The sequence below is a fragment of the Plectropomus leopardus genome, chromosome 11, assembly GCF_026936395.1.
Source record: "Plectropomus leopardus strain MGB_pleo_1.0 chromosome 11, ASM2693639v1, whole genome shotgun sequence".
In the NCBI taxonomy this organism is placed as follows: Eukaryota; Metazoa; Chordata; class Actinopteri; order Perciformes; family Serranidae; genus Plectropomus; species Plectropomus leopardus.
This window is the reverse complement of record NC_142186.1, coordinates 19991873-20005193: the sequence shown is the minus strand read 5'-3', so window position 1 is coordinate 20005193 and position 13321 is coordinate 19991873. Positions and strand designations below refer to the sequence as shown.

The following is a 13321-nucleotide window of genomic DNA, read 5'->3' as shown; positions in this document are numbered from 1 at the left end:
CAGTATTACTTTATGTATTTTGACACACCAGCATGACATCTTAAAAACATTTTTGCCTTCAGCAGTTATGAAAAGCAATAACAAGACCGTAACACACACGATTCACCACTAACAGTAATAATCCACGAGAAAAATAACACTGAGTCACCCATGATCACATCTTGAGAAGGAAAGTCACATGCCAGTCTTTCGTGTGAGCGACCCTCTTACTGCTAAATCTCACAGTCCATGAATGATATAATCCAGAGAGGGAATCCAATCTCTGCTGCCTGGTGTTTTTTTTTTTTTTTTGGTGAAAACACCTTAGGAATTCTTACAACACATCGTATTTCTTTTGTCTGGCTTTTATTGATTGAATAATTTCATTTGCCACGCTTCAGTAGTAGATATCATGCTCACTGAGGTGGAATAGTGCGGGCTACAGCTTTGAGTTAACTGATTGTTTTCTCACCAGTCGTAGCTGCAATAACTAGCTGAGCAAGCAGAGGGCACACTGTCGATACTGGTAATCTGACAACTCCAGTGCTTGCTTGAATTTTCCTCCAACATGTTTCACACAGTCAGCGAGGGAACGTCTCTGCTGTCACAGATCAGATACAGCGGATTTACAGAAATCACATACACATGTAGCGTTCTATAATTTTGTTTCCCGACAGCATTAATATTGTGTAACTGATGCCAGAGGTCATTGCAAATATCAGTCAAGTTGCTGTTATGTAGATAATGTTAACCCAGTATTGCATGAATTAATGCTGAAATTAATTGTTTAAATAATGAAAATATTAATTTAAAAAGAAACATGCACAAAAATAAAAGCGAGTTAGTTGGTAAATCGTTGCCATAGGCCGACAATATGCAATTGTGCAAAGTCTCATAAAATCAATATCATATTGTTTTTTCTATCAAATTCACAAAGCATTCTCCATTCTGACCTAATTTAACCCCTTGTGGAAATGAGGAAGCAGTTCCTCTCTTGGGTGAATCACCCGTTTCTTGCATCAGCTGCCTAGAGGGGTTCAGGTGTGAATCAGGGGAATCTGACTGACGGGTTGCCAGGCCTGTCGTGTTTCCTGCTAATGCCCATGATTAAATGATCTCCAAAGGCCCCCATGTATTTTTGACATATTATTACAGCAGGTTGTAGGGCTCTTTTGACATTTCACCACTTTATGAAAAAACTTATCACATCTAAACTAGTTTTAATTAAAAATTAAAAATTAAATGACCCCAGATAGTATTTTTAAAGTGTCTTGAATTATGCCTAAATATTAAACATTTAGTCGACTTTGGAAGCCTTCAGATCATGACTTCAGTCTCACATTTCCATGGAAAAAGGAAGTGCAAACAGTATTTCCTGGATTTGTGTGTGATTAATTAATTTTCATACCAAAGTAGAGTACCTCCCATTTTCACAACTAAACAGTAAAACGTGGATTTATATTCCTGCCTTTAAGTAAAACTTAGACAATGTAATTGTTGCCTTTAAAGGAGAACTACACCCATTTTCAGGATTCATTCTTGCTGTCCCTGTGATTAGACAGTCCAAAAACATTAGTAAACATGAACAACTCTCCCAGATCCAGAGAGTTTTGATGCTCAGTGATATCATGGGGTGTAAAATCAGGAGCTGCTCCATGGACAATGTATTAGTAAAGATTATAAAGATGACACTGAGAGCACCCAGGGAATATTCTGACTATATGGGTGCATTTTCTGTTTCAGAACACTACAATAGTATAAAGCTTGTTTGGATATAAAAAAGAAAACCATTCTTTGGGCCCATAAAATCAGTCAGGACATCACAAGTTTGAGGCTCACTGTGCGTTCCCATGCTATCATCATCATATAGTAGCCAAAAGAACGATTTAGTTTTTCTCAAAACATTGTATGTCAGATGTGGTATGCCAAAAATACCAGGATGTTCGACTACATCTGGTCACATTTTGCAGTGTGTAAACCAGCATGCTTTTGTGGCTATTCTTACCCACAATCCTCTGTGCAGATGCATCATAGTTGACAGTGGAAGGAAGCTGCAATGACAAATGATAACAAATTCAAGTGACCGATGACCAGCTGGATGGTTATAACAGGAATATGAATCATTCAAATGTACAAAACAATCACAGAGATTACCAACAACAGCAAAAGAAAAAGTAAATAAACAATGATAGAGAAATGCATGTGTGGGATAATTAAATGAATATAAAATGTCAGAATCCACATTGTATAACAATGTATGCAGTTATAACTTAAAAGTTGAACATTGTTTTGTAACAACAGCAGATCTCTCTGAGTTAATCTCCGTCTCTGACGGGTTTGTTTTATCTCCATCGTGACAGATATATGAGAAAGAGGGTCAAAGTTCAGGGCGCAGTGTTATGAAGAAATACTATGTCCCGAATGTGCACTTCATATAAGGGCAGCCTTAGTACCTACTAAAAGTAAGAAAGTAAAAGTATGCAATTCGGAACGCACCTTTAATTCTGTTTTCTGTCTTCTAGCTTTGAGAGAGTGTACCTCATGTTGACAAATATTGATTTAACATTCCTAGCCCATGGAAATAACATATTGCAATTCTTGATTTAGGTGGTGTTCTCCTTTAAGGCAACACCACACAATAGAGGGTTAAATCAGGATGAGGATCTGCAACACAGTACCATCTTAAAAGTTGTCCACTCCTGTCTTGACGTTAAGTTTGCTTCTGCTGACACTTCTTGTTTCCTTTTCCCCAAATGAATTCCAGGAAACATGAAATGTGTCACTTCCTGAGCAACAAAGACTCTATAAAAAGGGCAGAAATATCAAATTCAGAGAAAGGACGAGAATGTTTGTGTTTTTATTTAACCAGGAAAATATTTAAAATGTCTTAAGAGAGGAAAAAGCTACCAGACTATGTGCAATAACTGACAATAAATCTTCATATATCATGCAAATTATTACATGTAAAGTACTGAAGTGACTGAGAACAGAAAAAAACATGTGTACTGTTCATGAAAGTTATGCAGAGTGATGATTAGACACTTGATATGTTTTGTGCAACTGTTGAAAGTGATATTAGATTTTAATGCTGTCAGTCTTTGACCCTAAATTGTAGAATAGTTTCTTTAATCACTTAAAATCCTCCTGTTATCACACATGCTGTACAAAAGGTATGATATTTAGGATATCCCCTGATGATCGTGATACTTGTGTATTCAGTTTGTTCGGTGAAGAGCTTCTGCTATTAAATATCTCCTTATTAACGACAAAACCATTTTTGCACTTGCTTCAAATGTTCATTATTTATTCATCACCAAATATTAACTTGTTAGACTTAATTTAGATGAAGAAACCTTCACATCTGGAATATTTTTAGGAACTAATTTACATACCATTGAGCTTACAAAAAGAACTTACAGGGTGAAAGTATTAAAACTTACAAAATAAATATAAGGAATAAGCTTCACCCCCCCACACAGTGCTTCTCTATGAATCATAAAAACAAAACAGTGTAGCACAGGGATTGCATTTGAGAGAGAGGTCGAGAAAAGGTCAATTCTTGGGGTAAGACCAAAAACAAAAAAAACAAAAAAAGTGGAATAAATTAATATTTTGCGGTTGTTGCAGGAATCTTCAGGTTTTGCAGCAGAAGCCGCAGCCCTTGTAGCTCTTGCAGCAGTTGCAGCACCAGCGACACAAGGAGAGGTGGCTCTGGCGCTTCTGCCTGACGTGATCTGGCATCTGTGCAAAAGACAAGAGACATGAGCAAAGGCGTTCATCTCCAGCATTTCATCCTGTCCTCGTGTGGAGAGAGCACCAGGGCACTCCATGGGGAAAACACATCCACTTAAATTTTAATTTGCTCACAGTAATTGGCTTAATTCATTCAGTCAATTGAACATACCATCCTCGATTCCATTGACATTTCTTGATATGCTGCAACTGGAGTGTCATTGCCTGCTGCCTCCTCCAGCTCTTGCACCTGTTAATGAATTATGCACATTTAGGAGCCACATCTTAGCATCCTGACAAAACATTTATGGCTAATAAGCAAATGAAGAGAGTTTAAGTCAAATGCTTACCCCAGTGAATGGGACGGCAGAGCTCTCCAGAATGCAAATAAAGGCGAGCACGAGTGTCACTGCAACTGCAATGCTGAATGCCTTCATTTTCAGAGGGTCTAAATGGGTTAGTTATGAAATCCTTCGAAGATTAGAGCTGATAGGTCTTCTTCTCATGGGCGTCAGGCCACCGAAGAGCACCACAATATCTTCAATTTATTCTTCGGCTCCAGTGATGGATGGTGATTGTCTGAGCGAGCGGGTTTCCGCAGATCTTTTGGTGACTTTTGTCAGCTCTTTAGAGTCCTGCTGCTGTCTGATGGTTGAGTTTGCAGAGCGTTGTGGTTTTTATACACGTGGGTTCAGTGTTGCCTCATTGCTCCAGGAGGCCCAGCCCATTCCTGGCAGTGGTTACCTAACTTCACTGGGGAAGTTTTGACCTCTCTTTTCTCCTCTCCATAGTGCTGCAACTCTGGGGGGAAATCCTCTGATCTATTTTTGATTCCGTGCCCTTCACTGTTCAGCAATATCAAATCAACTATGAACTTTTAAATTAAATTACTTTACGTAGACAGAACACATAATTCCACACATGAACAAGTTGAAGTTGCTGCTGCTGCTGCAAGAAAACCATCACTTTTTACAATATATGAGAGCAATATGAATTTTGTATTGAGCTTCAAGCATGTAGAGATTTATCAAAAAATGTGACTTTTTTGCTGGAACAAACTGGAAAGAGCGCTGGAGGTTCCCACAGCAAAAGCCAAGGACTGCATGGGTCAGTCTATCGCACGGCTGACTGAACCGCACTTGTTTCGACCCAGGAAATCCTTCACTAAGGAGAGGGAGCCACTTTGGAATATCCATTGCTCAGTCTAAAGGATGTAATTACAACCTCTCAAATGGAATAATTAGCCCCTCATTTTCAACACATTCCATTTTTGCATAATACACAGGAACCTGCAGTTGAACCAAATTAAATCCCTTTGAGAGCAGCGGAATAGTAGCCAGGATTAAAATCCTCTATTTGAGAGTCAAGGTGTTTCAATATGCATTAGTTAAAGATGAATGTAATATGATCTGATGAGGTTTATTGTGTGTGGACGGCAATCAGATGCTTTTCTTCGGCAACAATTGATCATGACTGTATGTGCATGACACAGCCTGTCTTTCTTTGTTATTTCAATATTTCTAAAATAAATAACATAGAAAATGGCAAAGGACAGCTGCTTTTGATACATTGAATCGCCATTACTAATTTCCTGGCACACAGCATGCTAACAATTGATGGGGTTGATAAATATTCTAAACAGTGTGAAATTACAACAGTGTGAATCTAATGACAATGACATCATAATAATAACCCAAACTGCTAACAGTTGCATGGAAAAACCACAACCCTAAAATTGTAAGAATCATTTTTCCCCTTATCACTGAAGCGGCGATAAACACCTTAAGATTAATTAGCCTGTCAGGGTGAGAAAACCATTCCACAACAACATCAGACTGTGAATAAATACAAAAATCAATAACAGTGGAAATGAAATGACAAAAAATGGGCGAAGTAAAGGTACAAACTGATAAACGGTGGGCTGTGCACGCTGATAAAATCAGGGGCCATTTGAATTCTCATTATACCTTCAAAGTCTCTCCAAATTGCCTGTGCCGACTCAATTAGTGAAGAAACATGTCGCGGACCCCTGCGTCAGTCTGTCTCGTTCACTGATAACCCCGCTGGCCCTCGTGCTTGCGTTGGATGACCACAACATCAGTGTCAACAAATACAACCATGAATGGCTCCACATCTACTGGAATCTACCCATGCTTGTCTGATATGACAAGAGAGCATTATAATGCCTTTAGTTTATGCACTTCATTGTGCGTCTTTGTTCTGTGTGTCTGAGGGGGACAGAAATGGGCTGTAGTCCACTCTCTGAACTTGCACATCATGTCCACTCATGTTGAACACATGTCATTTTGTTTGCCATGCTTCACTGGGCATGACTCAGCTTGTGAGGAATCTGAATATAACACAGCTTGGCTGTAGGACACAAAATATTATGCAGCTTCACAGGGAGTTTGTGAGCACGTTAGTAACTAACAGAAGAAATGGTTAAAAAGATCTAATGAGTCTGAGTTTTCCAAGTATGCACAGTTTGTTCTGTGTTTTCCAGAGCATGTGTGTCCTGTCAGCCACTGAGGCTATCAGTAGGAATCCTCTGGCCAAACAAAGCCAGGCACCAGCACGGCGGACAGATTCACCTCAGCAGGCGCCACTCTACCTTTCTCTCCCGGTCGAGGGCATTGCCCCTGTCTATCGCTGTTGCATCATCGTCCCACGTTCCTTCCCCCTGTACATTTCTCACCCCCTTTTCCCCTCCTCCTCTGTCTCACTACTTGCTTTAAATGGAGTTGCAAATCGAGTTCCAAACATAACACCCCTTGCCCCCAAAACACAGCCACGCCGTCACCCCGAGGGTTTACATCTTTCCTCAAAACTAGGCCATCGAAGAACCAGTGTTGGTACATCATAAACACGTCACTATTTATCAACAAAAATATGAAAACTTTCAGTAGTCATGGCCTTTGATCGGGTACTGCTCATGACTCTGTGAAACAGATGCAGTGTTCGTGTTTGGACTCAGGGGGCAGTGTGGAGCACAGGGTGACGAGTTTGTGCACGCTGACAGAGGCGACTGTGGGGAATTCCTCAGACTGAGTGGAGTTCAAATAATATTACAAAATATGACTGGAACTTCCAGCGTTGTCAATCTTAATGCACATCAAGAATAGGCAAACATTCCCATAAAAATGATGATGAAAAGAAGAAGAAACTTGTCATTAAAAGAACGGAAGTCAAGTGAAAGTTATGAAATGAACATGGGGTAAAAGCACTGAAAACCACAGTGCTCCTGGTTCAAGTTAGTTTTCGTAATCATTCATATTTTCTTCATGCTTATTTGTGGTTGTGCTTTTTTCCCCAAAAAAATAATTAATTAATTGATGAATTTATATAAAATGACTTCACAGGTCTGTGTAAGCCAGCCAAGATGGAGAGGGGAGGGTTAGAAAAAAAGTTGAATTTTCTTTTGGACTATCAATACCTGCAAAATTTGGAAAACATATGGGCACATGTGGAAGAGATACAGCCATTTATATATGATTTGTAATCACATTCTGCGCAAAACTAAATAAAAATTTTACCATAAAAAAGTCATTCAAGTTTCATTCTTTCATTATTGTCTTTACTGCCGTTGGTTCTAAAGACATAAAAATGCCCAAAGAAACACTGCAAAATACTAGTAAAAAGCAATAAAATGTTTTAAGTTGTGAAAATGCTCACATATGTCGCCTCCATGATGTGAGAACATTTAAAAAAAACTGGGGAAAAGTTGGAAATAGAAAAATCATTTAGAGATGTTTACACAGTCACAAAACAGTCAGCTACAGGGAGCTCATGCTGTGTGCTCTTTCCTTTAGTTTTGGTTGAAAGTCTAACACAAAATTTGAAGCAGACAAGGAAAAAAAGAACCAACTTCAAATGATAGCATGAGGCATAAATCAGCTTTTTGTCTTCTTGCTACCATGCCATTGTTATATTTCAGAGAGAAATTGTTCATTCTCTCCATGCATGACTTAAAACTGAAATATGAGTCTAATTCACCTTTAGCAGTAGGATAGTACATCATCATTTCAATGTAAAAACAGGCATGGCATAACAGTCTGCCTATAACCGAGAGGCTTTGATCAGGAGTTTAATTCAAACTTCTTTAAACTGAAAAAAACCCCAGCTAAAAACCAGCTTATGCTGGTTGCTATGTGAGTTGGCTTTAGCTGGTTGAAGATGGTCTTAGATGGTCCTGACCCACTTCTTGCTGGTCTTTGATGGTTTGACATGCTGGTGTGACCTGCCTATCAAGTTGCTCACATTTATCTTAATGCATAACACATGACAGAAGACTCAACTGATATATGCCCTTTGCTTTTCATACATCTCCCTCATGACATATTATTTCTCTATACTCAAGAACCAGCTAGAGTGACCATCACAAACTGCTATGACCAGCTAAACCATCAAAAATGAAGCAAAACCATCTTAACCACCATTACAGTCTTAAACTGGTCAAGCTGGGTTTTTTTCAGCAGGGTATAGTTAAATGTTGTTTTTTAAAATTCATTTGTTTTTAACTGCTTTGCATGATGTTTTACTGCCTGTGAATTTGTTAAACCATGTTAATATTTTGCCACAGCCTGTTTCGATCATTGTTCAGTGTTGATTTAGTTGTTGAACCATTGTTTGCATGACCAGGCCTCACTGAGAGAATGAAATGCATCTGGAATCCAAAGATTAATGGTTTCTGACATTCCTGGTTGTTTAATAATCTTAAACAATACACAGAAATGATCAGACATGCTGACATTTTTGGCTGACAGTTGGTCAGGGAGGTCACTTTGGAAATGTGTGCCAAATCGTAAGCAATAGCAGCTAACTGTAGTCTCCTCGCATACCAGGCTACGCTTTCTGTAAGCACAATGAATTACTGAGACAGGTGTCAATCAAGCTGCACCTGCAGCCGCCCCTCCCTCACCTCCCGCCCCCCTCTCCTCACCAGCCAATGGCAGCCTTGCTGACAGATAATAAGTTTGATTGCCTCAGAAAAAGAAATAAACAAAACAACACGCACGAACACGAGGAAACGTGACTGACTGAAGGTTTTTTTGTGTTTCATTGTAGTCGGATGCTAACAACTACAGAGGTTTTGAAAAGGCCCTGGCCTGTTTATTCACGAAGCAAGGATGTAACGTTTTGCTTGTGGGAGAAAGTGAAGTCTTGCAAGAGACGGTGTTGAAGACTGGAAAATATGTCAAGCATCCTTGTCGCCCATGAAAAATCAGCTGAGCGGGTGTCATGAATGGAAAGAGTTGGACCTAAGTTTGGCCTGACGGAGCGCAGTGTGTGCACACCTGAAAGGTAAGCTTTATTTGCTGTCCCGCCGTTAAGTTGCACTGTATTAGTTATGAGTTTGATGCACAATTGCACACGAGAAAGTGGTATATGGAGAGATTTGCAATTGGTATTATTGAGTTTGACGAGCTGAAACTGTGAGGCCTGTTTTTATTAAAAAAAAACAACTTTGTGCTGTCATCACTCTGCTGAAGTTATAATGAAGATCTATTTGGTGGTTATTTGTGTATAGATTCGCAAAATGCCTGCATGATGAGTCACGCAAACGTTGTTATTGTTGACACTTTGAGCACATACTCGTTGCACTGACTATTTGCATCATGTGTAAGAAATATATTGGCGTTTGTTTCTATTGTTTGCTTGGTGTTATATGGCATATCTGCCTCTGTGTATTATTGCTGGTATGGTAATTTATTATTTATTTATTCTTTTAGCAGGAAATTGTATTCTGATAAAATTAAAGACATTTCCAGTATAAGCTGATGCAGAAAAAGCAAAAATTGATACATAAAAAATCACCAGAATGCAGGACATTTAGTGTTTGACACTGAGGGGGGACCCCAAACCCCACATGTTGAAAAGAAACGTATGCTCTATTAGCCCATGTTTTTATGTCAAGTGTCAAATTTAGACAATTAAGGAAACTGGGTCCAGTATGGAGCAATGTAAACACTCAGGGCATGTTTGCATTGTCATTTTACATCCTCTTAAAGTGCTTGTTTTTGTCGCTGACAGGCTCTAATTTTTTTTTTAACTCTTTATTCATCCTTTAGTGCATTCATTTAACCAAATACAAAGTTAACAAAGTGATGATATGGATATTGTATATTGGATAAAAGTAAGAAAGCAACAACAATAATGATCACTTAAAAATAAATAAATGAAAGAAATTAGGAAAAATAAACAGAAGACAGTGAAAACAAACAAATGTGTTGATTGTCTGAATTTCGTTACATTACATGTTAGTTTTTGCAGGATGATTTTGGTTTGGCATTATTAATTCTTTCTGCTCATGCCTACCCACATACACTTTTTTATAAACCCTTTTTCTCTTTTCCTTTGCTGCTTCCCTCCCTTTCCCTTCCCTTCCCCAGCCACACAGTTGTTTGCAGTTATAACTGTATTGTGGCATCAGCGCACCAGCAATGTGGTGGAGCTGACAATTGTTGAATATATTTTTTCGAATTGCAAGTGATATCTGTTGTGTTAGGAGATCTAACCATTGTAAAAATCTGCCCTTTTTCTTATTTTTTTCTAGTTTGTTGTCTTGGTGATAGTTTGAGCCACAAATATGGGTGTTATGACTTGATTTGAGCATGTGTTGAGTGTATCTAAATCAGTGAGTGTGCATAGAGTGGGGGATAACTGAACATTACAGCCAAGGAACTGGGAAATTGTGGTGGTTACTTGCTTCCAGAAATGCTGGATTGGTGAACAGCGCCAGAGTGCGTGGAGGTGGTTGTCATTTGCGTTAAGTGTACTATTAGTGCATGCGTCTGGTCCCATTAATCCCATTATTTTCATCGTGTGCTGTGTGATGTGAGTTCTTTGGATGATCTTGTATTGTTTTAGTCTTATGTTAGCATTCCTGGACATGCTGAAGATGTTATTATGCCAAAAGTTGTTGTCGGGCTGGATGTTGAGGTCTTTTTCCCATTTGTTTATTGGAATACATGTTGTGCTGTCATGGTCAACTGCAAGTAGAGGGGCAGCATAATTGTTTTATGCAGAGAGCAACAAAAGTGCAAGCCCCGACCCTGGGTACCACCATCAGTCCTTCCTGTCTTTTCATATTTATGGCCACTGGGTCAGTGTACAGGATACCATAAAATCGGAGGCAAAAGATCGTCCAGTCCAGGTTTAATTTCAGCTGCTTAACATGACGTTTTAACTGCCTGAAAAGCTGTTACATTGTAGTGGTATACTAGCATAACACTTTTTTGACCTTGGGTTTGTGTTAATCTGGTTGTTGTACATGGTTCAAATACTTAATGTACTCGACAAGCCTTGCTGAGAGAATTAAAGAAGTCAAATAAATATATTCAACTGAGAAAAAAAAAAAGAATTTCACCATAATTTAAGAGATCTAATTCTGAACTGAGTCATCTGATGATTCTTTGTGGTCAGAATGTGTCAATACTTAATAATGATCAGAAACATTGACATTTTTTTCCCATTTATAACCTCTGACATAAGCGTATATTTGGGAGGGGGCGCAAGGGAAAATGCCCCCCCTCAGTTTTTGAAACACATGCATTTGTTACTCCACCAATAAAAAATGATAGTAGCAGAGGACTTTTATTTCCGTAATCTGCAGAATGTGACTCATATACCCTTTTTATACCAAAATGAGTGTGCATGCTGATTATGAAACACGGGAAAAGCCGATTTAAAATAGAAAATCGACTGCTTTCCCTTTACCAGTAGACCAGAGCTGTCTGCATAGCTCTGCAGTAGACGAGCACGCTTTCTGAGTTTTTTTCTTCTGTCACATTTGACAACATGATCAGGACAGACAACTCGTTAGGTAACGACAGAAAGAGGCATGGAGGCCAGTAAAAATATAATGGTGATAACGTCTTTTTATACGTGTGACTAATTCAGTCTCTATATCAAACATGGTGCATGCTAATTTTGATTGAAATTCGAGCGCTGCTTGGACGGAGATGGGTGGTATTTTTTTGTCATCGCATTACACCACAAAAAGGGGCTAAAAATCAGCGCAGTAATGTAGGAGGTGGCAGCATGCAGTCTCAAAAGCAACAGATGCACTCTGTCATTAAACAGAAATAAGATGAAGCAACAACGCACGTTTGAAGCAGGAAGTACCATAACATTTAAACAATTAATTTAAGCAGAAAAGGCACAAATCAGTGCATGAAAATTAACCCAAATGCTGAAAATTTAGTTTTTGGGGGGATGGCCCCTGAGTCCCCCCACTCAATATGTGCCCAAAATGTTGGAAAAAAAAAACCCAACCCTACACCTACCCTTTCCATGCAATATTTAAAAAAAACATTATTTTCAGAAACAAAACTCCACACTTTTTTTTTCTTAAAGTTGTTGCTCCAGAACTTTAGGTCAAACATGTCTTCTGACATGTGCAAACAGAATTTGCTAGTTTGATCACAAAACTGTAGAATCCAACACCATGGCTGCTCCAAAAAAAAAAAAAGAAAAAAAGGAGAAGCAGAAAAATATGAGCTCACTCCTATCCCCCATCTCTTGACAGCAGCAGAATACATACCTGATACCACCATTATGAGCGAGACAGATGCTGTGTAGTTATTAATGTAGGCCCAAGAAAGATGAGAGTCAGCGTGGTATACAAGGTATGAGGAGCATTGTATGTCAGACAGAATAAGACTCTTTCTGTCAGCCATTTTTCGACAAATAACAACCCTCCGAGAGAGGGTATGTGAAACGGGCTGAGGCGGTGGACAATGCGGGCTCCTGACAGAGTGCTCCTTTAGCTCAAAGAGCACAAAGGTAAAACAAGCCTGCAGGACATGAAAGTGTAGCTTTCCAGCAGAATGTGTTGGCCAGCATGCGTTCAATGAAAACCAGTCAACCATGTGCTTTTTGTAGACGTGCCTAAATACAAATTTAAAACTGCCTTTTTCACTTCACATAAAGGATTTTACAGCAGGTGGCTGTGTCCCACCCTCCAGGCAAACAGGCATATGCTCAATACTGACCAGACATGAGCCACTGTTTCAGATTCATTAAATACAATTCCAGCAATAACAATTTATTGCTCAAAGCGGAGACACTTTCCTCTTCCAATTAATACATCAGTTAACTGTTAGTGAGTTATCTCCACTGAGAGGTAAAAGTGACAATCCCTGGCACTCACATCTTATTACATTTGTTTGAGACGACATGTCTGTGTGCTGTTTTTAGATTTCCTTTCCTAACTGACTTCATTTAAACTCTGCATGGTTCTCTTCAGAGAGCTTTTACGGGTTTGGGGTGAAAGAGACAGACAGACAGTATGTCCCAATCAGAGAGGTACGTGGGATCAGAGATCAGCCACTTCAAACAGAGACAGGGACACACAGACGCCTGCCTGGCTAGCTGCGTGCGTTTGAATGGCAGCTGACAAGCCTGGAGACACTGTAGGGGCAAGACAGGACCGAGGCAAATTTAACACACAGTGACATCCTAATGAATACTGATAGATAATGAGTCTGTAAGTTATAAATAGTCTTACTGTTTGGGCGTGTGCAGCACCTCAGTCTGCAGTTAAAAGATTATCCAAGTCATGGCTGCTCCCCCTTTAAGAACAGCAGGATGATGCTTAAAAGCCCTGACC

General features: G+C 39.3%; 1 protein-coding gene across 1 annotated transcript; it reads right to left on the bottom strand.

Moving 5' to 3' along the window:
* Positions 1–3253: 3253 nt before the first annotated feature.
* On the bottom strand, positions 3254–4374 carry hamp (hepcidin antimicrobial peptide). Its single transcript, XM_042489827.2, has 3 exons — positions 4062–4374; positions 3884–3961; positions 3254–3720 (listed from the first exon to the last, which is right to left on the bottom strand). Exons 1-3 carry the CDS (start codon positions 4146–4148, stop codon positions 3613–3615), a joined length of 273 nt encoding a protein of 90 aa, XP_042345761.1. The 5' UTR covers positions 4149–4374; the 3' UTR covers positions 3254–3612.
* Between the last annotated feature and the right edge of the window lie 8947 nt (positions 4375–13321).

What these genes read in the sequence shown, in the direction of transcription:
- hamp (XM_042489827.2), bottom strand. Translation starts at nt 4,148, where the DNA reads ATGAAGGCATTCAGCATTGCAGTTGCAGTGACACTCGTGCTCGCCTTT. An exon ending in CTGCCGTCCCATTCACTGGG is followed by an intron (nt 3,962 to 4,061) that starts GTAAGCATTTGA and finishes ATTCATTAACAG; the next exon opens with GTGCAAGAGCTGGAGGAGGC. An exon ending in TGTCAATGGAATCGAGGATG is followed by an intron (nt 3,721 to 3,883) that starts GTATGTTCAATT and finishes TCTTTTGCACAG; the next exon opens with ATGCCAGATCACGTCAGGCA.